Source organism: Camellia sinensis, chromosome 6, assembly GCF_055761805.1.
Source record: "Camellia sinensis isolate YWXY chromosome 6, ASM5576180v1, whole genome shotgun sequence".
Classification (NCBI taxonomy): Eukaryota; Viridiplantae; Streptophyta; class Magnoliopsida; order Ericales; family Theaceae; genus Camellia; species Camellia sinensis.
The window spans coordinates 135,162,463-135,187,462 of NC_138966.1; the positions used below are offsets into that span (position 1 = coordinate 135,162,463).

Consider the following 25,000-nt stretch of genomic DNA (forward strand, 5'->3'; position numbering starts at 1 on the left):
TTGGTTTCTACCATTACTCAGTTGGATATACCGTCTCCAATTGAATATTGGACCATATGAACTAAAATAAAAAATTGAAAGACTAAATAAATAAAATTGATAGTTTAGTGTTGAAATAGAAAGAAAAAAAAAATGACAATAATTAGGAAATAAAAGTGAAATTAACCTTATGTTTCAAATAAGCAAGCACAATCCTGCATCCAAATCATTGGTAATATAATCAAATTAAATTAAAACTTATGTCTCTGAGATCATTGCATGAATAGGAAAAAAAATTATTTATTTTAGAATGATTTGTAATAGAATCATAAAAGGCCAAATGATGCAAGGAAGTGGAGCCCTCTGTCCCTCCCCACTTGCAAATTCAATTCTCAGCCACAGAAAGAAGTGGTGATGAAACCATCTCTTCTCATCATCATGAACTTGTTAAAACCATACCAGACCATTGGCTCTCAGTCTCTCAGTCACTCACTCCCATGGCTTCTGCAGCTGCAGCTGCTCCAGCTTCTTCATTCTCTCTCCTCCGGCTGAGGGCCCGAAACAGTGGCAGCAACCAGAGGGAAGATCAGCAGCTATGGAGAACAAGGGTAGTATGGCAAACAACAAGAAGAGGAAGAAAAACAAGGCATAGTAGTTTGGGAGTTTTTGCGTCGGCGGTGCAAGGGTCAGAAGGAGGGAGACAAAGGGCACCTCCAGGCGTTGATACAAGAATTCATTGGGAGAATGAAGATGAAGGCTGGATTGGAGGAAGTAACTCACAATCAACAGCAGCAGAAGAGGACCAGAGCAGCCTCTTGGGTGAAAAGTTTTCTGAATTGCTTAACAGTTCATCTGATTCCCATTATCAGTCAGTCTCTCTCTCTCTCTCTCTCTCTCTCTCTCTCTCACCCACATGGAATCTTGACCGAAAGTACAAGGAATTGAGTGTTACAATGAAATATGAAAAAACTAAATTGAGATTTAAAATAACTTGCAAGGATACAAAATGTATGCAAGCATTATTAGAACGGTTAAAAAATATTATTAATTGATAGATATCCTGAGTCTAGTTGTGTGATCCATTTCTGTGTAAAAGATTTATTCTCATTTGAAAACTGTTTTTGGGACTGAATATTGATGGAAACCAAAACAGGTTCTTAGGAGTAGCAGTAGATGCAGACATGGAAGAGATAAAAGCAGCTTACCGTAGATTATCAAAAGAGTACCATCCAGACACAACTTCGCTGCCGCTGAAAGTAGCCTCCGACAAGTTCATGAAACTCAGAGAAGTGTATGATGTCTTGAGCCATGAACAGAAACGCAACTTCTATGACTGGACACTGGCTCAGGAAGCCGCTAGCCGGCAAGCTGAGAAGATGAGAATGAAGTTGGAGGATCCATATATGAAAGAAATAGAGAACTATGAATCAGTCCCAGATTTGGTGGATCAGCTCGGAGGTAGGAACTTGAAGCTGAGTGATCAGGCTATGACGGCTCTTACCTTTGATGTTCTCAGCATAGTTTTCGCTATTTGTTGCATCATTTATGTGATTTTCTTCAAGGAACCATATTAATAGCTAGCTAATAAAGACACTTGTATAGTTAATGAAATTGAATCGCTACAGTTTAATTTTGGAAAATGTTATATGAAGTATCCGATTTTCTTACCATTAGACACGAAATAATGGATGCCACGTGTATTTATTAAAGCAAGTCTTGCTATCTTTTGTGAGGGAGGCGAGGCAGAGAGAGGCTTGGGAGGCATAAGGGTGGGAGGGAAGGGGTTGCGGAGAGGTGGAGGGTGCTGGGAGGGTGGGGAGGGGGCTGACAGCACCGGGGAGAGGTTGGCTGACCGTAGTTAAAGGGTTACCAGTTTGGCTTCAATCTCAGCTTGTCACTTCACCTCTTTGGTTGCATAGTCACTTACACACTGGATATCAATACATCAAATTCACATTTATTTGTTAGAAATTGAATTTAATTGATTGACTTTTGCATAAAGAAACATCAATACAAATTTAGGAACCACCTCTGACAAACTTGCTTACAACATATCTAAGCCCTTTTTTTTTTTTTTTTTTTTGTGCGCAGGGATGATCGAGCCCAACACTCCAGGCAGGGGGGCGGACTATTGTTATACAATGTGTGACTTTTGAGTATAATCCATCAAGAAAATAACAAATAATGAATATAGAGAATGAGATCTAAATTAAACAAGGGTGAACCACTGACCGAACCACCACTGGACCAAGATCACCAATCATAGCAAGACCCTTCACCATTCAAGCCGTGGAGTTTTTAATAGATAGGTTAACAAAATGACCATCAAAGTCTGGACTTTTTTTTCGGTAATTTTTGGAATGTTGGTGCTTTTGCTGCTGCTGCTGCTGCTGCTGAAGCTGGTACAGCGTTTGAAGCCTTGCAATCTCTGTCTGTAACACATCCTGTTCCACTGCACCAATCAAGAACATGTTAGTTTCAAACACTTGCTGTAGGTTTTAAGAATTGTTGCAACACCATGATCCGAATCACAAGTACAAAAAATGATTTAACCATCAAATAATATAAGTAGATGCTGTCAAACCTATGAGAAATATTTTCAAGATTGTATTTGCAAAACTGGTGCATCCACACCCAAGGATAGTGTACAAATGCGAAATTTCATTACGAGTAAAACCATATGAATTAGGTAATGATATAAACAACAAGTTTCATGAGAACCTAACCAAAAAGACTATGTGATGATAAAATACATAAGATTAGGGCTGAGCAAGTGATCCGTGAAATCCGTAATCCGATCCAGTCCAGTCCAATCCGATAGGTTTGGATTGATTTTTTGAATCCGCGGTTCGGTTCCGGATTGAAGAATTAAAAATCCGTAGTTTACGGATTGGTTCCGGATTGAACCCCACGGTTCCGGATTGGAACTGATCCGAACCGTATACAAATAGTCTATATTTTTATTATACATCCCCCCCATAGTATCTTCTCTTAATTCTATATAAAATCTAAACTCAAACCTAAAATCGTATAATATTTTCTTTTATTACTCTTGTTTGTTGGTTTTTAGTTTTAAGTTGTAATGGTTTAAATACTTATAGTGAAATCAATTTTCTTATGGTTGTTTAAATTTTAGAACAGTATGTCGCTATTATAGAAATATATGTTGTTATTGTGGAACTAATATAGCGCTATGTTTATATTTTTATAAAATTAAAGTGTTATAAATATATTTTTGTTATTTAATTATGTGAATCCGTGGTCCTAAACCGATCCAATCCGTATTTAAATGGATTGATTCAGATTGGTTCCATGATTTAAACGGATTGGATTGGTTCCAATTTTTTAGGAACCGTAGATAACGGATTGGTCCTGGTTTTATCCCAATCCGGTCCAATCCGGACCATGCTCACCCCTACATAAGATTAACTCCCTAACTCGAAAAGAAGATAAAAAATGGAAAAGAAAAGTTTGTTTGAGAAACAAATTGGACAACACGAAGAATTTCTGCATAAAAAACACATAACAAGTTGCGGACCTAAAAAATAAAAATAAAAACAAACCATTAGGAAAAAGATACTTACAGTGTTTTATAAGATACACCTGAGATAAACTGTCTAATCTCTGCCTTAGTGCTCTGTTCTCCATACCTAATATAAGATTCTGCTGGTCAAGAAATTCTAGCTCAGATGAAGCTTTAGATCCTACAGCCTGTAAAACCAGAAACAGGCAAGAAAGTGTTACCATTCACATAGCATAAAGTATCAATTCTGAATATGTGGAAGCAACGGTAAATACAAAAAATACAGTGCTTTAACTTATGTTGCCTTGCCTGTAAAACTTGTATATTCCTTTCCAGATCAACTATGTACTGAAGTTTCCTGCCGCATGACCGGTAAGCCGATTGCCTACATTTTACCACATCTTACAGTTTCACAATCAAATCTAATTTTTACAAAAAATTAAAACTTTCAATATGTTTTGGCATCACACATTGGATGCGGACCACATCCATAATGGACTTTTAAGACGGCGCAAGACACTTCTATCTTGGAGGCGCCTTTTAGGCTGGGTGCCTTAAGGGGCAAACCCGTGAGGCTGACTGTTGGGTTGGACCATAAGACAATACTTTCAAGTGGGGCCAAGCCTTGCATCTTACATGGTATCAAAGCCATGGTCCCCGAGGTGGAACCTCACCTAGGTACGAAAATAGTATATAAACTCGAGAAGTATTCAGGGCAGAGAACTCTATGGATAGTTCTAGAGTAGTATAACATTAAAGACTCAAAACTGATTGGACAAAAAGCACAATTCAACTCATACTCAAAAAAATAAAAATAAAAATAAAAAGAAGAGAGAATTAAACTAAAAAAAAAAATCCAGAATGCTCGTTCTGGATGAGTTTTCTATACAAAAGTTCATTATATAGAGGGCACAAACTAAGAGCAGATTAGCTTATACTTGTTGAAATCAACAGCAAGCTAGAAATCCCATGTTATGAGCCTACGATTATTTTAAGGAATGATCATTAGTACCAACAACATGAAAACATTGCCTTACTGTTTGGCACGTTTTGCTTCTGGCTTGGACGCAGAAGGCTTAGTTTGTGGACTGTTACTTCTTTCAGCCGAACCTTCTTGGTTTTGAGAACCAGAATCCTCCTGATCACCCTTTTTAACAGCCGTAGAAGGCAACCCTTCTAATTCCTCTGGAGTAGATGATGATAGTGTGGCTTGACAGGAAATGCCATCCCTAGGATTTTTTAAGTTGTTTTCCCCATATGTGTTAAATGTCTTAGCTATCGGGCCTAAGTATGCAGAAGAGTCACTTGCTGAACGTCGGTGACTGTTTTGTACCAATGTCTCTGGCTCATTAAGAAGATCGTCAAGCCAAAATGGTTGCTCTAAGAGAAAATTTTCAGAAGAAGAGCGTTGATGATGGCGACTCTGTCCCTCCATAGGCTTTTGAATAGCTTCTGATCCTACAATGTGAGAATTGGCATAGGACCAGAAAGGATGTGTGAGGGAACCTATAGGGGGGAGCATCGTTGGTCTGCTTGGATATGGGGAAGTTCTTAAGTTTGACAATCTGTTTGAGCTATCCATTGTGTAAGTGAAGCAGCCTGTCAAAATGTTGTCAAGAGCAAAAGCATTAACAACACTTCAATAATTGTTTGAAGACTTTTCAGTCTGTGATGTTAGTTGTGGAAAGCTTAACTACACAAAGGACCAACCAAAAAGGGCACAATTTATGCTTAATTCTGAAATTCTTTTCTCATTTATGAGTTGAGACAAATGGGATTGTTCTCATCTGCCATATAGTTGATGATTTACTTTGAGTGAACTGTTAGAGGGGAAGCCAAAAAAAAAAAAAACCCACCAATATAAATTTTTTTTTTTTTTTTGTCACAAGGGAAGAAACAAAGGAACACATTAACCTCAAAAATACAGTAAAGATTCCACCGATGTGTCTTTTCAATTCAATAAAACTCCGTTTAACGCCTTGAATTTTTTATTTTTATTTTTTTAACCTTTTCCTTTAATGTGCACTCATTTCATTTATCTAATAATGATTTTAAGTAGGATACATTAAAAAAATCACATAGAAGTAAAAAAGAATAATTAATAACACCATACCCACCACCAAAAAATCCCAAAAATAAAAATTGATGACATTAGGCATTGATTCTCCAGCTTATGCAGCTGGATTGGATCTCAGCTTCAGCATCCTCTCTCCCTTTCCCTTAGGCCAGGCTCTAAACTAAACATTAGCAATTTCAAAAAATCATAATTATTATCATTTGGTTCTAAAAAGCTAAATTTTTGTCATGACTCTTTTTTTTTTTTTTTTTTTTGGGAAGAAGTATAGAAAGCCATTGAATGTAGAATGACAAATTCATTGCTTCGATTTTCATCATTGAGATAAATAAGGGAACAAAGGCAAGAAAGACCAAGATCTTCAATTATAAAATAAATAATCGTAATCATATCGCTGGTTATATGACAAAAAAATACCAGTCCGTCTACGAACACAAACTAAACATTGAAATCAACACATTACAGAATATAGATGAATGAATAAGATTTGGTGGTGGATTCACTTTTGAAAATTTTTATCTGTTCATTCATATACAATTTCTTATCCTGAATTTCCAATCGATTTCTTTTCATATACATGCAGAGAGAGAGAGAGAGAGAAAGGGATTGGTACCAGCAGCGGCAGGGACAGTGGGACGAGAGATGAATCTCATGGGTCGATCTCACCACCACCAGTCAGCCCACATTGTGGTCAAGTCTCCATATCTACACACACAGATCGGAGAGAGAGCCCAACCCCTTCATACATGGAACTCCGGAGCCAGAGAGAGAGAGAGAGAGATGAGAAAAGAGCGCAGAGACCATAGCGCGCTTTACGTAACCAAGCTCAAACTCGAACCGTAGCTTGCAATTGAGGCCTTGTTTGGGAAATTAGATATTTTAATTGGCTATTTGATTTTTTAATTATTTTAATTTGATTAAAATAGTTGCGGTTGAGAAATTGATTGGCCTCTGTTTTTAGTTAAGTTAATAATTATTAGAGGAAAAATTAAATGATTATAGATTAAATGTGAAATTTTGTCTTATGAATTATTTTAACTTATTTTATCGAGCTATTTTAACTCAACGCTCTTCTCAAATCCCCTAAATAAAATTAGGAAAAAATTACGGTTGATGTTTGATTATGGCTTGGGCTAATTGTGTTAATTATAATATTATTTTGATACAGTAGAGATTTTTTTTATTATAATTTATATAGTGTTTAATTATATTTTTTTTTCTTTTTTTTAATTATGACTCTTACATGAGTGACTATGGTAATCAAAATTTACAAATTAGTAGCATTATTCTCAAAATTAATAGATGTAAAATTGTTACATTAATTTAAAACAATTTTAAAATTCAATTTCACTTTAAAACTGTTGACCATTGACTTTTATTTTGAATAATGTATTACAATCTTATGAATTGAAATGCAGGATCATATTTAATTTTACAATTACTGTTATACCAAAGGCTAGTAACTGGTGACAATCCTCCAACATTGAGGGCATTAGTTTCTAGAGATTTAGAGGTGTCCATATATGTTCTCGTCGTATCTATATTCAACATGGATGTCAATATTTTATAATTCATATAACATTTAAAATGAATTGTAATCATACAATACAATTTTTACATAATCTTTTCACATTCTAGTTATGTGCACTTAAAACATTTTTTCAGAGAAAAAAAAAAAAACTTGTAGTCCACCTGTATGAGGAGAAATACCATTGCCACATAATTACAAAATGATGTATGTCTAACATATTTTTCCAAACTTTTTAAATTAGATACAATAAGTGTATCAGGATCCTCTGAAGTATTGCCCTTGAAGTGTGTTGATCCAATGGCTGATAATGTACCTAACTAAAACGCCGTCGTTTTGGTTAGTAATTTCAAAAAAAAAAAAAATTTGAGTTGATTCAAAATTCCCTCAGATCTGTGATACGTGAAGCATTAGAGAGGAAGGGGAGAGAGAGAGAGAGAGAGAATGGCTGAGAGAAGGAGCTTCCGATCCACCCCGACTCACCGCTGCCACGCCGCTGCCACGCCATACTCCAACAAATTGAAGGAAAAGAGCACAGGTTTTTTCATCCTCCAAAGTTAAAATATTAGGGCTTTGAATCCAAAAATTAGGGAAAATCTGAACTTGGTACACTGTCATTGTAAATGTGATCATGATGTTTATACATGAATCTTTGTGTATGTAGTGTTTTGTTAATCCAAAGTTGAATCTATGGTGACGTTTCAAATCTAATGAATATTTACGAATCTGAGTTCTTCATGTTCTTCCATACAATTTTTTATTTTATTTTAATTTCTGTTCTCTGTTTGTTTTTAGTTTAATTTTACTTGGCCTTTGGAATTTTGTTTTTTGAGATATGGTTAAAAAAAAATTTGAATTTCATATAGGATCTGACATTGGGGCAAGGGAAATGTTTTGGTAGGTCAAAATTTTCAATTGTAGTACAAAAACCGTATTGGAAAATTCTGGAATAGAACAATGATTTGTGAGAAATTAAGCAAACCTATGTGTGAATTAGAAATTGAAAGCCTAATTTTTGGTGTTTTTGGTGAACTGGGAATATTTTATTCTTCAATTTGCAATTAGATCTTTGTGGGTATGATGATGATAGTTGTTACCGGGTTAATCTTTTTATTTACCTCATTCTATTGAGGCTTTGAAATTCCCTAGACATATTAGAATTTAGAGTCTGAAAAAATATTTCCTCTTTCACATCATTTGCTACTTTGAGATGACAAAAAGTGAGTACATATTTCGTGTATTTGTTAAGGAAAAAGATTTGATAACTTATTGTTCAAGGGGACAACTCAAATTTAAATTTGGTTGTTGATTGACTTTGAGAGTTTTGTTGTGACTCATGATAAATTATAATGGATTTGAAATAACAATGCACACATTCTAATTGGGTAAAATCATAGGAAAATACTTATCTTCTAACTCAAATCTTTCTTCCCCATTAATTTTTTCAGTCTATCAATAATAATCAACTCTCCTACATTTTTAGAAAAGTTTAATCCTGATAATGCCTACTTATTCTAAAGGGTTCATGCACATATTGTAAAGGGTTCATGCATACTTATTGGGAAGGAATCTCTTTGAATTTGAGGATTTCTCTAAGGATCTTCAAACAATGACTACACAAAATGCCTTTCATTTCAAATTTCCTACAATTGCAAGTGAGTGAACCATCACACTCCACTGTCACCTTCCTCACCTTTACACCATCACTATCAAGAACCGCATAAATGGTACTCTCACCACAAATTTCAGTTTCTTCAATGTTTACGTCAAGGGACTTGACATACTCATCTTGAAATTCTTCATAAATTTTATTTGTGTAAACATCTGCAGCTTGCTCCATAATCTTCACTTTAAAATTCACCCTCGGCAACTTTTGGCATAGAGCATATTCGGCTTGTAACTCTTTGTACCTCTTCTCACAAAGAACTCGATCAAAATGCATGAAAAATTGCATTAAGTTATGATCAGATTGAATGAAATCCTTCAAGAATGCATTAAAGGATTTACTAAGTTGGGTGCTACTCATACCCGCACCTCATGCATTTCTAACATATAGCCAACCCCATTTTTCCTTGACTCCAAATGTTAACTTCAACCAATGATTATCTCGCACTTCATACTTGTCAAGCATTTCCTCCCATTTTAACGTAAAATCATCCTCATCCTCAATGTCATACATAAATTTGGATAAAACACTCTTCATCCCGTTATCCCTCACCTCCTTATCCTTGAAGATAGAATTTGCATGCCTTAATGCATTTTGCATCAAATGCCAAGTGCAAAGGCGGTGTTTTGTGTTAGGCATGACAATAGGTATTGTTGGAACAATCTTCTGTGTAAATAAAATAACTCGAAATAAATTCAAACAAAATAAATAAATAACATACCAGATTTATTTATCGAACCAAATTAAAATTAAGACCAAGTCGAGTGTGTGACACTCTGTCCTTAAGACAGATTCGCCCCGCTACGGTGCTTACGGTTGAGTGGCGTCTATCTCCCAGGATACAATGATCTTCATAAATTGTAGTGGCACTTCAAACAATTTGTTCGGCGAACCAAACCTGTGATCTATACTCTCTCTATTTTATTCTAAAACTAAATATGAAGAATAAATGCACTAGAGAAAAATTGGACAACAATGATGGAATATCATACTGAAATTTTTGGAATTTTTCCAAGTCCCAAAACTGCTAGAATAGCATCTATATATAGGCAAAAAATGAGACAAAAAAACCTGCCCGAACAGGTGCTACCTGTTAAGAATCCAAAACAGTTTCGGACCGTTAACACTATGAAACCTTATATTCAAACAAATTTGAAAAATGTTGTACGTTAGTCAACTAAAGCAACTGCTTGTAACCTTATTTATTAAAAACTATTTAGAATATATATATATATATCAAACTATTGAATATATATTAAACAAATTGAATAGTTTAATAAATAAAGTACGAGGTACAAATTTTAGGAAACCACTTAGGAACCCAAAATTTAGAATTTAAATTAAATTCCCACAATAATTTTTTATTAAAAAATTCAAATGAATTTTATCTAAAAAATTAATGTTAAACTCGAAAATGATGTCAACTTCTCATTCACTCAAAAATAGTTTTTGACGTTCCGTGTTCACCGTGTGACTTGCCACACGGCAAGGAACACGTCACCTCTTCGGACCTACCCCAAACGTTGTTTGGGCCCACTCAAATTAGGGCTCAAAAATATGCCTATATTAAACCATTTTTCCAACAATCCCCCACAAGAATGGAATTTGACGAAGAGAAAATGCAACAACATGATCTAATTACAGAGAGTACAGAAATTGAAAATATTCTGCAAATGATAGGTAGCTTTTGGCTTTGAACCTTCCCTTGTGAGACACTATCGGATTTACTAGCTAACCAGTGAACATGATGTCTTGAACTGTTCAGCCATTTGTGTAAACCAAGACAAAAGAACTCACACAGATTATCCCCAGACACAGTTTAGTTCTCACTATTGTGTTCATTTTGGCCCTGAACAACCTGGTCTTCATGAGTGCTCTAAAGACTTGTAGCTCTTCACAAATCTTATAGAACCGGCCCAGTTCACACTCACATAGGTGATTCTTATGAAGAGTATCCTGCCGTACTCCACTAGGTTTACCTAGATATAAGAATCATTAAAAGTATTACTTAACCTAAATCGCTGCAGACATCACTTATTTCATCATAGAAATGGGTAGGAGTTGGACTCCACAGTGATCCTTCTGAGTTAATCATAACTCGGTTGTCCCTTTGAACTTAGATCTTGGGATCTCCAGTCAACTAGGTTGGGTTGCCGTTGTGGTAACTCTTATTTCATAGGCTTAAGTCCCATTCCCCTCGATGAATTCTCAACTAACTCTCTTGCTAACCCTTTGGTTAGTGGATCCGCTATGTTGTCTTTAGACTTAACATATTCTATGGAAATAATTCCATTAGAGAGTAGTTGTCTCACGGTGTTATGTCGACGACGAATGTGTCGTGACTTACCGTTATACATATGACTCTGTGCTCTACCTATAGCTGATTGACTATCACAATGTATGCATATAGCAGGCACCGGTTTTAGCCAAATTGAAATATCTTCAAGGAAGTGGCGAAGCCATTCTGCCTCTTCCCCTACTTTGTCTAAAGCTATGAATTCAGATTCCATAGTAGACCTAGCAATACAAGTCTGTTTGGAAGATTTCCAAGATACAGCTGCCCCACCAAAAGTAAAGACATACCCACTGGTGGACTTCGAGTCTCTAGTATCCGATATCCAATTTGCATCACAGTATCCTTCAAGTACTGCTAGATATCTAGTATAGTTAAGCCCAATGCTACGAGTAAATCGGAGATATCTTAGAACCCTTATCATTGCTTTCCAGTGTTCTACTCCCGGATTACTCGTATATCTACTTAATTTACTTACTGCATAAGCTATATCTGGGCGGGTGCAGTTCATCAAGTACATTAAGCTTCCAATAATTTGGGCATACACTAATTGAGAAATACTTTCCTGTACATTTTTAGAAAGATATAAATTAACATCTACAGGAGTTCTAGCAAAATGATCATCATCTTTGCTGAATTTGTCAAGTATTTTCTCAATGTAATGAGATTGTGACAAAGCATATCCTTCTGATGATTTGGTAATTTTCATACCAAGAATTACATCAGCAATGCCCATGTCCTTCATGTCAAAATGTTTATTCAATATTTTCTTGGTAGTTTTAATCATATCATTATTACTACCTATGATGAGCATATCATCTACATAAAGACATACAATGACATAACCTTTATTAATATAAACACATTTGTCACACTCATTAATTTTAAATCCATTTGGCATCATTGCCTTGTCAAATTTCTCATGCCATTGCTTTGGCGCTTGTTTTAAACCATATAATGATTTAACCAATTTACACACTTTCTTTTCTTTCCCTGGAACAGAAAACCCTTCTGGTTGTTCCATGTAAATTTCTTCATTTAACTCACCATTTAAGAAAGCGGTTTTAACATCCATTTGATGAATTTCTAGATTGTATAGAGATGCAATGGCAATTAGTATTCTAATGGATGTTATTCTAGTAACTGGTGAGTATGTGTCAAAGTAATCTAGACATTCTTTTTGTCTAAAACCTTTGACTACAAGTCTTGCCTTGTATTTGTCTATTGATCCATCCGCTTTCAATTTTCTTTTGAAAATCCACTTGTACCCAAGAGGTTTACAACCTGGTGGCAAGTCCACTAATTCCCAAGTGTGATTTTGCAAGATGGATTCAACTTCACTGTTGACAGCTTCTTTCCATAAAGGAGCTTCAGGACTGGACATAGCCTCTTTAAAAGTTAAAGGCTCATTTTCTAACAAATATGTTAGAAAATCTGGACCAAAAGATTTTGAGGTTCTAGCACGTTTACTACGCCTAGGTTCTTCTTCCTCATTTTGGTCTAACTCTTGTTCTTGATCATGTTCTTGATCATTACTAGTAATAGCATCAAAAGATCTTTTCTTATTACTAGTCTCTTGTCCAGTCTTATTTGGAAATACATGTTCAAAGAAAGATGCATTCCGAGATTCTATAATAGTATTTACATGCATTTCGGAATGTTCTGATTTATGAATCAAAAACTGATATGCACTACTATTCTTAGCATAACCAATGAAAATGCAATCAATGGTCTTAGGACCTATCTTAGTCATTTTAGGACTAGGAATAGCCACTTTAGCCAAACACCCCCACACTTTTAAGTATTTGCAGGATGGTACTCTTCCATGCCACAATTCGTAAGGTGTTTGATTCACTTTCTTTCGGGGTACTTTATTAAGTATATAATTAGCAGAAAGTATTGCTTCCCCCCACAAGTTCTGAGGTAATCCAGAACTTATTAACATGGCATTCATCATTTCTTTTAAAGTCCTATTTTTCCTTTCAGCAATTCTATTTTGCTGAGATGAGTAAGGAGCGGTGGTTTGATGAATTATTCCATGTTCTTTACAAAATTCACCAAAAGGTGATTCATATTCACCACCTCTATCACTTCTAAGTTTCTTGATTTTCTTACCAAGTTGGTTTTCAACTTCATTCTTATATTTAATGAAAGTTTCCAAAGCTTCATCCTTGGTTCGAATTAAATAAACATAACTATATCTAGTATAGTCATCTATAAAAGTGATAAAATACTTTTTCCCACCTCTAGTTTGAATTGATTTAAAATCACAAATGTCACTATGAATTAATTCAAGTGGTTCCGTACTTCTTTCAATTGAATGAAAAGGAGTTTTAGATAATTTTGCCTCAACGCAAATTTCACATTTATGATTTAAATCAATGTTAAATTTAGGTAAACATTCCATATTAATTAATCTACGCAAAGATCCATAATTAACATGCCCTAGTCTACCATGCCATAAATTTGAAGACTCAAGCAAGTAAGAAGAAGATGTAGTATTATTAATAACTAAGGGTACAACGGTCATTACATTTAATTTAAAAAGACCATCAGACATGTAACCTTTTCCTACATACATCCCGTTTTTGGTAAGTACAAACTTGTCACTTTCAAAAACTAGCCTAAACCCATTCTTACTCAACAAAGATCCGGAAACTAAATTCTTGCGAATGTCCGGTACATGCAGCACATTGTTGAGAGTGAGTTCTTTTCCAGATGTCATCTTGAGTACAATCTTTCCTTGTCCTTCAACTTTGGAAGTTGAGGAGTTGCCCATAAAGAGTTGTTCACCATTGTCCACTATAGAATAAGATGTGAACATCTTTTTGTCGGCATAGATATGGCGAGTAGCACCCGTGTCCACCCACCATTCTTTAGGATTTCCGACAAGATTTTCCTCGGAAACAAATGCAGAAAGATTGATGTCATCGACACCATTGGAAATATTGTCCACTTCGGTCATATGGGCTTGAGCAGGCTTCTTGCTTGTTCTTCTTTTGCTTTTGCCTTTGCTACGGCAATCTTTGGCCCGATGTCCCTCTTTGTCACAGATGTAACATTTGTCATTAAACTTGTACTTTTTATTTTCCCCCCTTTAGAGTCTTGTGATGAACTTTCTCCACAAGACTTTCGTTTTTTGGTTTTTGAAGCATGTTCCACCACATTTGCCTTAGACTCCATAGGATTCTTACTAGCCCGCTTTTCAGAATTGCGGTTGTCCTCCTCAATCCTCAAACGCACAATTAACTCGTCCATAGAAATTTCTTTGCGCTTGTGTTTAAGGTAGTTCTTGAATTCCTTCCAGCCTTTTGGTAATTTTTCAATTAAGGCTGTAACTTGGAAGGATTCACTGAGTGACATGCCTTCTGCGTGAATGTCATGCAAAATGAGTTGGAAATCTTGAGCTTGGCTGATCACAGTTTTTGAATCAACCATTACAAAATCCAAGAATCTGCCAACCACAAATTTCTTTTAGCCGGCATCTTCCGTTTTGTACTTTTTCTCCAATGATTCCCAAAGTTTCTTTGCTGTCTTGATTGGACTGTAGACGTTGTATAATGTATTGTCAAGTCCGTTCAACACGTAATTCCGGCAAAGGAAATCGGTATGTTTCCAGGCATCAACCGCAGCAACCACTTGCCGGTCGGTTTCATCCTCTTTCAGGATAGGAGCATCTTCACGGAGAAAACAAGTCAGGTTCAGAGTTGTAAGATAGAACAACATTTTCTGTTGCCATCTTTTAAAGTCAGTTCCTAAGAACTTCTCTGGCTTTTCACCGTGATTTATTGGTACTGTTACAACAGGAGAGGGGGTTGGCGTCATTGCAGCCACCACAGTAGAACTTGTTTGGGCATTTGTTTCAGTAGCCATCAATTCTAATATATAAAACAAAATTATAATTAGAATTTATACTACACAGAAAATTAAACCAAATTCACAGAATTAAATTCTGTAAAAATAAAAGAAACAAGAATGTAACTTTTATTTTCCAATTAATTTGAAAATAAAATAAAATTTTATTTAAACAAATTAATTCCACACAGAAAATTAAATTCTGTAAAATAAAAGAAATAAAAACTATAAATTTTATTTTTCAATTAATTTGGAAATAAAATAAAATTTTATTTAACCAAAATAATTCCACACAAGAAATTAAATTCTGTAAAAATAAAAGAAATAAAAACTATAACTTTTATTTTTCAATTAATTTGGAAATAAAATAAAATTTTATTTAAACAAATTAATTCCACACAAGAAAATTAATTTCAGTAACACTTCAATAATTAAAATACTGAAACAGAATTTTATTTAATGAAAACTCAAAAAATAATTTCTAAAACCCAAAATTAATTTCTGAAAAAATTTCACAAAAATATATTCTGAATTGTTAATGACACCAGTATCGTACTACTAGTTGTTGTCAAAGAAAAGAGACAGTATATTACTACTATCTGTCAAATAGCATATAATCACTATTTGTTTTTTCAACCAGAATATTATTTTGTAAATCCACAGAAAATAATTTTCTTCCGAAATTATTTACGAAGAATGAAAAAGGAAAACAAACGAAAAATTCTGTAAACAGAATAATTCGAATCTGTCTTAAGATTGTTGGAACAATCTTCTGTGTAAATAAAATAACTCGAAATAAATTCAAACAAAATAAATAAATAACATACCGGATTTATTTATCGAACCCAATTAAAATTAAGACCAAGTCGAGTGTGTGACACTCTGTCCTTAAGACAGATTCGCCCCGCTACGGTGCTTACGGTTGAGTGGCGTCTATCTCCCAGGATACAATGATCTTCATAAATTGTAGTAGCACTTCAAACAACTTGTTCGGCGAACCAAACCTGTGATCTATACTCTCTCTATTTTATTCTAAAACTAAATATGAAGAATAAATGCACTAGAGAAAAATTGGACAACAATGATGGAATATCATACTGAAATTTGCGGAATTTTTCCAAGTCCCAAAACTGCTGGAATAGCATCTATATATAGGCAAAAAATGAGACAAAAAAACCTGCCCGAGCAGGTGCTACCTGTTAAGAATCCAAAACAGTTTCGGACCGCTAACACTATGAAACCTTATATTCAAACAAATTTGAAAAAGGTTGTACGATGGTCAACTAAAGCAACTGCTTGTAACCTTATTCATTAAAAACTATTTAGAATATATATATATTAAACAAATTGAATAGTTTAATAAATAAAGTACGAGGTACAAATTTTAGGAAACCACTTAGGAACCCAAAATTTAGAATTTAAATTAAATTCCCACAATAATTTTTTATTAAAAAATTCAAATGAATTTTATCTAAAAAATTAATGTTAAACCCGAAAACGACGTCAACTTCTCATTCACTCAAAAATAGTTTTTGACGTTCCGTCTTCACCGTGTGACTTGCCACGCGGCAAGGAACACGTCACCTCTTCGGACCTACCCCAAACGTTGTTTGGGCCCACTCAAATTAGGGCTCAAAAATATGCCTATATTAAACCATTTTTCCAATAAGTATGGCCTTAGCCATTGCAGCATCCTGATCCGTAAAAATTGTTTTCGGAGCCTTACTTAACATTGCCTCTAAGAATCTTCTAAAAAGCCATATAAAAAGAATCAGCAGTCTCATCATACATCAAAGCTGCGCCAAATATAACAGTTTCCCTATGATGGCTAAATCCAACGAAAGACGCAAATGGTCTATGTGCACTATTTAACTTGTAAGTAGTGTCAAAAGTAACAACATCACCAAATTGCCCATAATCCATAATCATCTAAGCATCGGCCCAAAATATGTTTGTAATCTGCTCCTCACTATCTAATTGGACCGAGTAAAAAAAAGATGGATTCTCCAATGTCTTCTCATGAAAATATTGCAAAATGCTACCTGCCTCCCCATATGCTAAACTCTTTTGCCTCTTCGTTCTCAAATAATTTTTTGGTCCACTTTTGTGAACCCAAGCGACTCCTTTCCACCAGCTTCATTACCCATGAGCTCAAATGCAGCATTAAGCCGAATTCCAGATTTTTCGACTAAATCTATTTCGGTTGCCTGTGATGTAGATATCTTCCTTTGGGATGGTAACATATGCGTACATTCTGTTGGTACCAAAATATGGTTATGTTGTTCAACAAACTCACCAACAAAAAATTTATGAATATTCCTATCCCACTTAATGATAAGTTGGGTTTGACAACCAGTCCTCACTTCTTGCCTATGATTTTTTGTTAATGGATCTCACTTGTCTATACCCCAAAACCCCTCCTTATTACAAACAAATAGCCTTGAAGTGATTTGCCCCTCCTTGTTCTTGTTTACATAACCCCTTCTAATACTAAACTCCATCCTTCCTCCATAAGCATTATAGAAATTACATGCTTCTTGTTCTATATTAAATGTCATGTGAACTCTAGGCTTCCAATCACAATCACCCCCGTCATTCTCAACATTGTTAGGTTCCATATCACTGTGCCAAGTCACTTAAAAAAATAAAAAAAAAGTGCTCAATATTAGCATTTTGGTTAGTAAATTATGTTTGCAAAATAATTCAAACAAATGGGACATTGCACAATATTGATCAAGATAATAGCTAAATTACTACAATTGCACAATATTGAGAAAGGGGTAAGAAAATCAAACTGTAAATTAATACAAACTATAAATTAATACAAACTGTAATTGTAGTAATTTAGCTATTAATACAAACTATAAATTAATACAAACTGCAATTGATCAATATTAGCTAAATTAATACAAACCGTAAATTAAGAAAGGGGTAAGAAAATCAACCAAATGGCTATAACATACAATTGCACAATATTGATCAAGATAATAGCTAAATTACTAATATGAAATAAATAAATAAATAAGGTTTGCCCAAAAGCACATCCTATAAATGATGTGCAAAAAGCATAGAAGGGTTATAAACTTATTTAAACAATACATATACTGAATTGATGACAGCCACGATCAACTCAAAAAATGATCTTCATTTTCTTTACAAAGTAATCGTCAAGCTCATCTTTCTCAATCTGAGTAAGGGCTAGTTCTCTTGCTAAGCCAGAACAATGCAAAAAAAAAAAAAACAAAAAAAATACTGAATTTCAAATTTAATAACAGAATGAGGTACCAGAAACAATCAACTCTACAAGTTTGGAGCTAATCAATAAATCTTTATATTGTAAAATTAACAAGATTTTCAAATGGTGATTAAAAGAAGATCAGCGCTCTAAACACAAGATTTTCAAATGGTGATTAAAAGAAGATCAATGCCGACTAAAAGTTTGGAGCAAATCAATAGTTTGGAGCTAATCAATAATCAATAAATATTTGGGCCCTACTACACTACAACAGAACTCATAATAAATTCAATCTTCCATGAAGTAACACAATGGCAACCACACAAAAACCTCAAAAGTACATAAAAATTTGAGTCCAAAAAATTCTGGGGATTGTGCAGAGATTGGGGTATATATGTATAGATTTGTACAATGTTAAAAGGGATGAATGAAATGTTCCCACACCTCAGCGATGGCGGCGATGACTGGACGACGGCGGTGACGACTGGACGGCGGCAACGGTGGCAATGGCTGGACGACACCCCCGCCTCTTTTCTCTCTCTGTCTTCTTCTCTCTTTTTTGCATTCCTGCCACATAGCTTTGCTTACTGGAGGGAATGATTTGTGAATTTTGAATCAACTAAATTTTTTTTTTTTTTTTTTTTTTTTTTGAAATTACTAACCAAAACGACGTCGTTTTGGTTAGTTACATTCTTGATACACAATAAGTTCCATAACATTTGAACAAACTTCAAAAGGGAAGAAAACAGCAAAATGGCAGGACAAACACAGAACACATCAAAGAACATTACTAGCATCACCGCCGCCGCGGCCACCACCGGATTGATCAGACCAGGCATCAATGACATGACCATCCTCCATTTTCGGTTCATCGGCTGTTTCATTGTCGCCGATCTTCACACCATCATAAGTGAACCGAACAGCATCTATTTCCAATCCAAGACGGACAAAATAAGCAAGCTTGAGTTCACGAAGTGGCAGATCACGTTTGATCCTTAAAAATACGTCCAATACATGTTGTCTCTGCACTTTCAGAGTTACATGTGTACTTTCTTTCTTCCCAAACATGGTTGGTTGTTTTGTTTTAGAAACCAAAATTAACTGACACAAGTTGAGAAGAAGTGGGGATATATACATATACAAGATGAAGATTGGAGGCATGATTCTTTGGGATTCCAAGGACTTTTGGGTTGAGATAGGGAACTGTAATGGGCACTCCACGGTTGATTGTTTAATAAAGTCCAATTATTAAAGACTATCAATACGTCATAAAAACAAAGCAAATTCTTTATCTACATCCTTTCACTCGAGAGTATTGTTAAGAGACCTAAAAATTCTACTAAAATTTTTATTAAAGGTCTCACATAGGTGTAGGATTCACACAATGTAGGTCTCATGTAAATCCCACACCCAAGTAAGACATTTAATAAAATTTTTGATAAATTTTTTAAAATTTCTGATAAATTTTTTAAAATTTCTAACATTTTTGTTCACTCAATGTATACATGTCCAGCTTCCCAATTTTTAAAGAGTAATGATATCTAGAAAATTCATATAAAAAATATTACGAAAAAAATGTGACAATGCTATTTTTTCAATAAAAAACTATTTTTATGAATAATTTATTTTAAAATAAAAAGTTTTAAGTTCTGTCATTTTGTATAAAAATTATAAAATAAAAAAAAATTATATATCATAGTTCGTATTTAAATTATAAAAAAAATATTAATGACAATCTTTAGACTACCAATAGTGTCGGTAAATATGTAAATATATATATATATATAAATAATAAAATGTGTAAAAATTATATTAAGAGTCTAATTTTTATTTTTATTTTTTGGAGAAAAATTTCAAAAAAATTGAGAATAAAAAAAAGGAAAATGACTTGGACCCCCACAAGGGGCACCCCCATGACCCCTTCTCTCTCTGATTGGCCAGTTAAATTTTTTTTTTCTTTCTTTCTCCTCCAATCACCAGCCCCATGTATGTGGGGGAATCCGGATCCTCGGTGGCACTTTCCTGCCACGCATCCCTGTCGCCCTCCAAAACGACGTCGTTTTGGAAGTTTTTTTTTTTTTCTTTGCTTCTTCTTTCTTATTTTACTTTTTGTCGCGCCCCAAGCTCCGTGACAACGCCACACACTCATTTAAGTGAACATGTAAGGCTAAGAGTCCAACACATAACCAACAACGTAAAATACTCAAATTAAATGCTTAAATATCATAATGCTAAAATCCATAAAAATAGATAATTCTTATCATATGAAATTGTCCACCAAGTCCACTAATATAATCCACTAACCAACATAATAAACCAAGTACTTAAATCATAGTCCTACTTTCAGCACTCCCCCCGAGTAAAAACCCCGAGCAGCTCTATTCCTCAGAATCTGAAAAAAATAAATAAAATAAGGGTAAGTTAGACAGCCTAGTAAATAACCAACCATCACTGCTAGCTGGATCAAGTATACAAAAAAATAAATAGTCAATAACCAATAAATATAATTTTTGTTACAATTCAATAAATGAACAATTATTTGTAAGATGGTTTCATAGCTAAAAATAAACAATGTACAATACATTTTAATTGAAAAGACAACAAGATAATTCAAAGTAAATTCGTCGTTCAAATCGATAGTTCAATATTCAGATGGTTCAATGATTTGATTCATAAAACCCAAGTCTTGGTGACTACGGTCACTTAGCCTATGACAAGGCCCAAAACCACACATAGGCCGGTGGTAAAGCCCCAAAAGAAACTAGTTTCTGTGCCAATAAATAACCCCCATTGACTAGGGTCTAAATCATAGGCAGACTAGAATAATGTTCAAATATTCAAACAATACACAACTTTAAAATAAAATATTCGATATTTTCAGAATAAACATTTGGTACAATTTTCAGAATAGTTTCACAAAATATTCAAATAACTTTCATAATAATATTCGATGTTGTTTTATACTTGACCTATATTATATTTTAAGAAAACATGAAGGCTATAAATAAATATTTATAATTTTAATCGATTCAATAGGAATAAAAATGAACCAACAGTGATAGAAGGTTACTTACTCCAAACGCTTAGAAATAATATTCCAACACTAACTCTAAACACCCAGCTCCACCACTTCAATCACACAAAACTAATAAACAAAACCTCAAATAAATTAATATTTTTATGTGTTACATACACCTACAAAAGTCTCACCATATTAGATTAATGTATTGCTTTAATATCCAAGTGATTAAACCATTCAACCCAACTTTATAGCCAAACACACCCTTACCCATGATACAAAACTCCATTGTTTCTATTACCCAACCAAAGTTACACTTACACATTGCACCTAATTCTCAAAACCTAAGTAGGCACCTATAGATCTTCTAAATCCCCTTAATGCATTAATTGTTAAATTCCTCAACATAAACTTAATAATTAACAGTAATGACAGATTTTACCTTAACCAATGGGTGTCCCAAAATCACCAACGTGCTGCCTCCAATCCCTATTGCAGCCTCACTTGAACCTCTCTTCTCTTTTTCTTTTCTTTTTTCTTTTACCTTCTCAAACCCTAGCCGCCTATGGAGCAATTCCCAGCCTTTGTTTTGTTTGTTTTCCAAGACTTAAAGCCACAACAGGTGAGCTTATTAACCTAATTTCTCAAAGTTACAAAATTACCCATCTAAGTAATAGAAAATATAATGTCATCTCATAACTAATTCTTTGATATTAATAAATGACCCATATAAATTAATTTAATTACTCTATCCAATAAAATAGTCCTATACACAATTTGGGTTTTACACTTTTCCCTTCTCATTTTTGAACCCTCGCCTCTGAGACAGAGAGGCAAATCTGGAGACGATGAGAATCCTAAGGAACTTGAGCATGAACGACTGAAGATGAAGAAGAGGGCCGTGGTGGCGGCAAGGCCACAACAACAACAAAAAAATCAAAAAAGAAAATAAAATTGAATCAGTTCTCAATCATTTTTACCCCACCACACACACACACACACATACATATATATATATATATATAGAGAGAGAGAGAGAGAGAGAGAGAGAGCGAAGTAGATCAAAGAAGAAGAAGATAAGAGGATTGCTGGGTTTTCTCTTGATTGGGTTTCGTTTCTAGGTTTTAATTGGTTTTTTCAGGTTATCAATGCAAATCGGTGGTGTTGTTAGCTTTAGAAAATTGATGTGTTGGTTTATCTCTTGATTCAAATTGATGTTCAAAATGCCAAAGTTTGTGTGTTTAGTTTACAAGTTCAAAAAATCCAACCAAATGAAAGATCAAAACAAAAATCTGAGATTATTTTCTTTGTTTCAAAAATCTAAGATTCCAAGTTCTATTCATCAATTTTCACCAATATCAAACCAAAAAGGAAAAAGAAAGTAAACCCAAAATCACAAACAAAAAATCAGTAGAGATTATTGGGAAACTTCCTTAACGCGGTAGAGGAAATCGAACCTCTTGGTTTAGAGGCTCTCAGAAAAGTTACCAAACTTCCTATTTGGACTATTGGGCCTCTTCTCGCTCCAACCATGCTTAAGCTCTTCTTCTTCTTCTTCCAATATAAAATCATTAATATTAGGTCAACACAGTGGGAAAGAATGTGAAATATCTCCAAAAAAATAGCTTGAATGGCTAGACTTGCATTTACAGGGCTCTGTCCTCGACATAACTTTGCAAACTTTCTTACAAGAAAGAGAGAGAGAGAGAGAGAGAGAGAGAGGGAGGGAGGGCAACATACCAGTGTTGGAAAGAAAGAAAGAAAGAGAAAGAGAGAGAGGAAAGAAAGAAAGAATGAAAAAAAAAAAACCCTCTAAAATGACGGCGACAAGAATGCGCGGCAGAAAAGTGCGATCGAGGATCCGGATTTGTGTGTGTTGGGGGTGGTGAGGGTGGTAATTGGTGGGTTTCAATCACTTCCTAAAAAAATAAAATAATGGAGATATAGTACTTATTTAAACAATTAATACATGAATCACTTGTCCTTTATTATTATTTTTAATTTTTTTATTTCATATTCTTTTTGCATAAAAATCAAAGACATACAGTGCTCACATTCTCATGTCATTATTGCAAGGCAACGATCAAGATTCAACCAGTTACTTAATATCTTTTTTTTGTGATCGCAACACTAGCATGATATAAGATTATGATTGTGTTTTTTTTTCTAAATCAATCGCAACAAATTTTTCAATTCCCTCATCTAATTTAACATAAAATCGAATCTCACAATCAGTTATAATTTCAATTCTAAGATTTTTTGCCAATAGATCTTGCTTGTCAACCTTCCGAAATCCCTCCTTGTTGCAAACCAAAAGTCTACAAATAAATTGGTTAGTGAACTTGTTCTTCTTAGAATAATCCCTTCTTATGCTAAACCTCATTCTTCCTCTATATGCATTATAAAAATCATACGCACCTTGTTCTGAATCAAATGTCATTTTCTATTTTGGCTTCCAAGCACAGTCATTCTTAAGTTCCATATTCATATCAAAATGAAACTGAAAAGTCATATAAATCAAATCTTAGCTACAGAAAAAAAAAAACAACAAAAAAACAAAAACAAAACAAAACAAAACAATTCCATCCTCATTGATGTGAGAGAACCTTAAACACAGCAGCAGATTGGAGAAGTCGTAAAACACAATTAATTTACATTATTAATTTCCTTTACCATTGTTTTCGTTGCAGCCAAACAAATCATTAGATATTTGTAAACACACAACTTTTCAAAATAAAAACAACAATTCCAGAAACAAAAAATTACAAAGACAAACACTTAAAACAACAATTCCATAGACAAAAAAAATTCTAAAGACAACAAAGACATAGTACCAAACCTTTAAACTTAAATAATCTTTGAAAAGATGGGTACGTTTGGTTTGTGTTTGAGAGATGTGTTTTAGAGATAAAAAGTACGAAAAGTTGTTTGGTTTAGTTTTTTTCAAAAGATGTTTTGGAAAATCATTTTGAGAGAGAGTTTTGAAAAAAGTGATTGATTTGATGGGTGTGGGAGAGAGATTTGTTTGGAAAACTTGTTTGGTTTACAAGTTTTGAGAAATTTTTTGAGAAAATTTGTTTGGTTTGATTATTTTTAAAAACTTATTTGTAAAAAAAATTTCCTAAATTTTTTTCAGAAATACAAACCAAACGAACCCAATGGGCGCAAAGCAATTGATCCGAATGTCTGTAATTTTATTTTTTATTTTTTATTTTTTTATTTTTTTCTATTTTCAATAGAGGAAATCCATATAGGCCTCAGTGAATTGAATCTTAAACACACATAGTAGCAGACTTGCAAAATCTAACAAAAAAAAGAAAGTCTTTACATGGATAAATAAATAAAAAAAGAAATGTCTTTACAAAGCTTCAAGACAAAAAAAAAAAAAAATGCAAAGACAAATTTCAGTTTCAAAAATGAAGACTAACCTGTGGATGGATGATTGACGTCGGACTGATTTGCTCACAACGGAGCAATGGGTTCGCGATGTGAGGGCAGAGAGAATGAGAGCCAAGCAATGACTTCGGTTTGGGGAGTGGGTCGCTGTGGAGAGGGTCGCTGGTGGGACGGGTTCGGTGAGGTAGAGGAGAAGAGCGTGAGGGCTCTGGTTTGAGAAGCAGACACCTCGATCGGTTGGGTTTGAGGAGTGGGTCGTTGTCGTCGGGAGTGGGTCGCCGTCAATAGTAGGTGGCCGCCGAGATTGGATCGCTGATGAGAGTGGATTCGGTGGAGAAGAAGGGGAGTGTGAGGCCGAGTGAGAGTGTATAACCTGTATGGCTGTATAGCCTATATGGCTTTTAGGCGGGAAATTGGTTGATTTTAATTTCA

The 25,000-nt window shown here is 34.4% G+C and overlaps 3 protein-coding genes across 4 annotated transcripts; 1 reads left to right on the forward strand and 2 right to left on the reverse strand.

The window, feature by feature from the left end:
• The first annotated feature begins 349 nt into the window (after nucleotides 1–349).
• On the forward strand, nucleotides 350–2,464 carry NDHT (Chaperone DnaJ-domain superfamily protein). The gene is made up of 3 exons (XM_082874790.1): nucleotides 350–847; nucleotides 1,133–1,437; nucleotides 2,071–2,464. The coding sequence occupies exons 1-3, from the start codon at nucleotides 477–479 to the stop codon at nucleotides 2,133–2,135; spliced, it is 741 nt and encodes a 246-aa protein (XP_082730916.1). The 5' UTR covers nucleotides 350–476; the 3' UTR covers nucleotides 2,136–2,464.
• On the reverse strand, nucleotides 1,936–24,916 carry LOC114264519 (uncharacterized protein At4g06598). Of its 2 annotated transcripts, none has more exons than XM_082874789.1 (5): nucleotides 24,601–24,916; nucleotides 4,540–5,101; nucleotides 3,812–3,887; nucleotides 3,564–3,690; nucleotides 1,936–2,431 (listed from the first exon to the last, which is right to left on the reverse strand). In XM_082874789.1, the coding sequence occupies exons 2-5, from the start codon at nucleotides 5,082–5,084 to the stop codon at nucleotides 2,262–2,264; spliced, it is 918 nt and encodes a 305-aa protein (XP_082730915.1). In that variant the 5' UTR covers nucleotides 5,085–5,101; nucleotides 24,601–24,916; the 3' UTR covers nucleotides 1,936–2,261. The 2 variants fall into 2 exon arrangements, with proteins under 2 accessions (XP_082730915.1, XP_028060957.2); XM_028205156.2 differs by lacking the exon at nucleotides 24,601–24,916 and adding an exon at nucleotides 6,190–6,466.
• Nucleotides 8,660–9,130, reverse strand: LOC145793601 (protein FAR1-RELATED SEQUENCE 5-like). The gene has a single exon (XM_082876465.1). It carries the CDS (start codon nucleotides 9,128–9,130, stop codon nucleotides 8,660–8,662), a length of 471 nt encoding a protein of 156 aa, XP_082732591.1.
• Nucleotides 24,917–25,000: the final 84 nt, after the last annotated feature.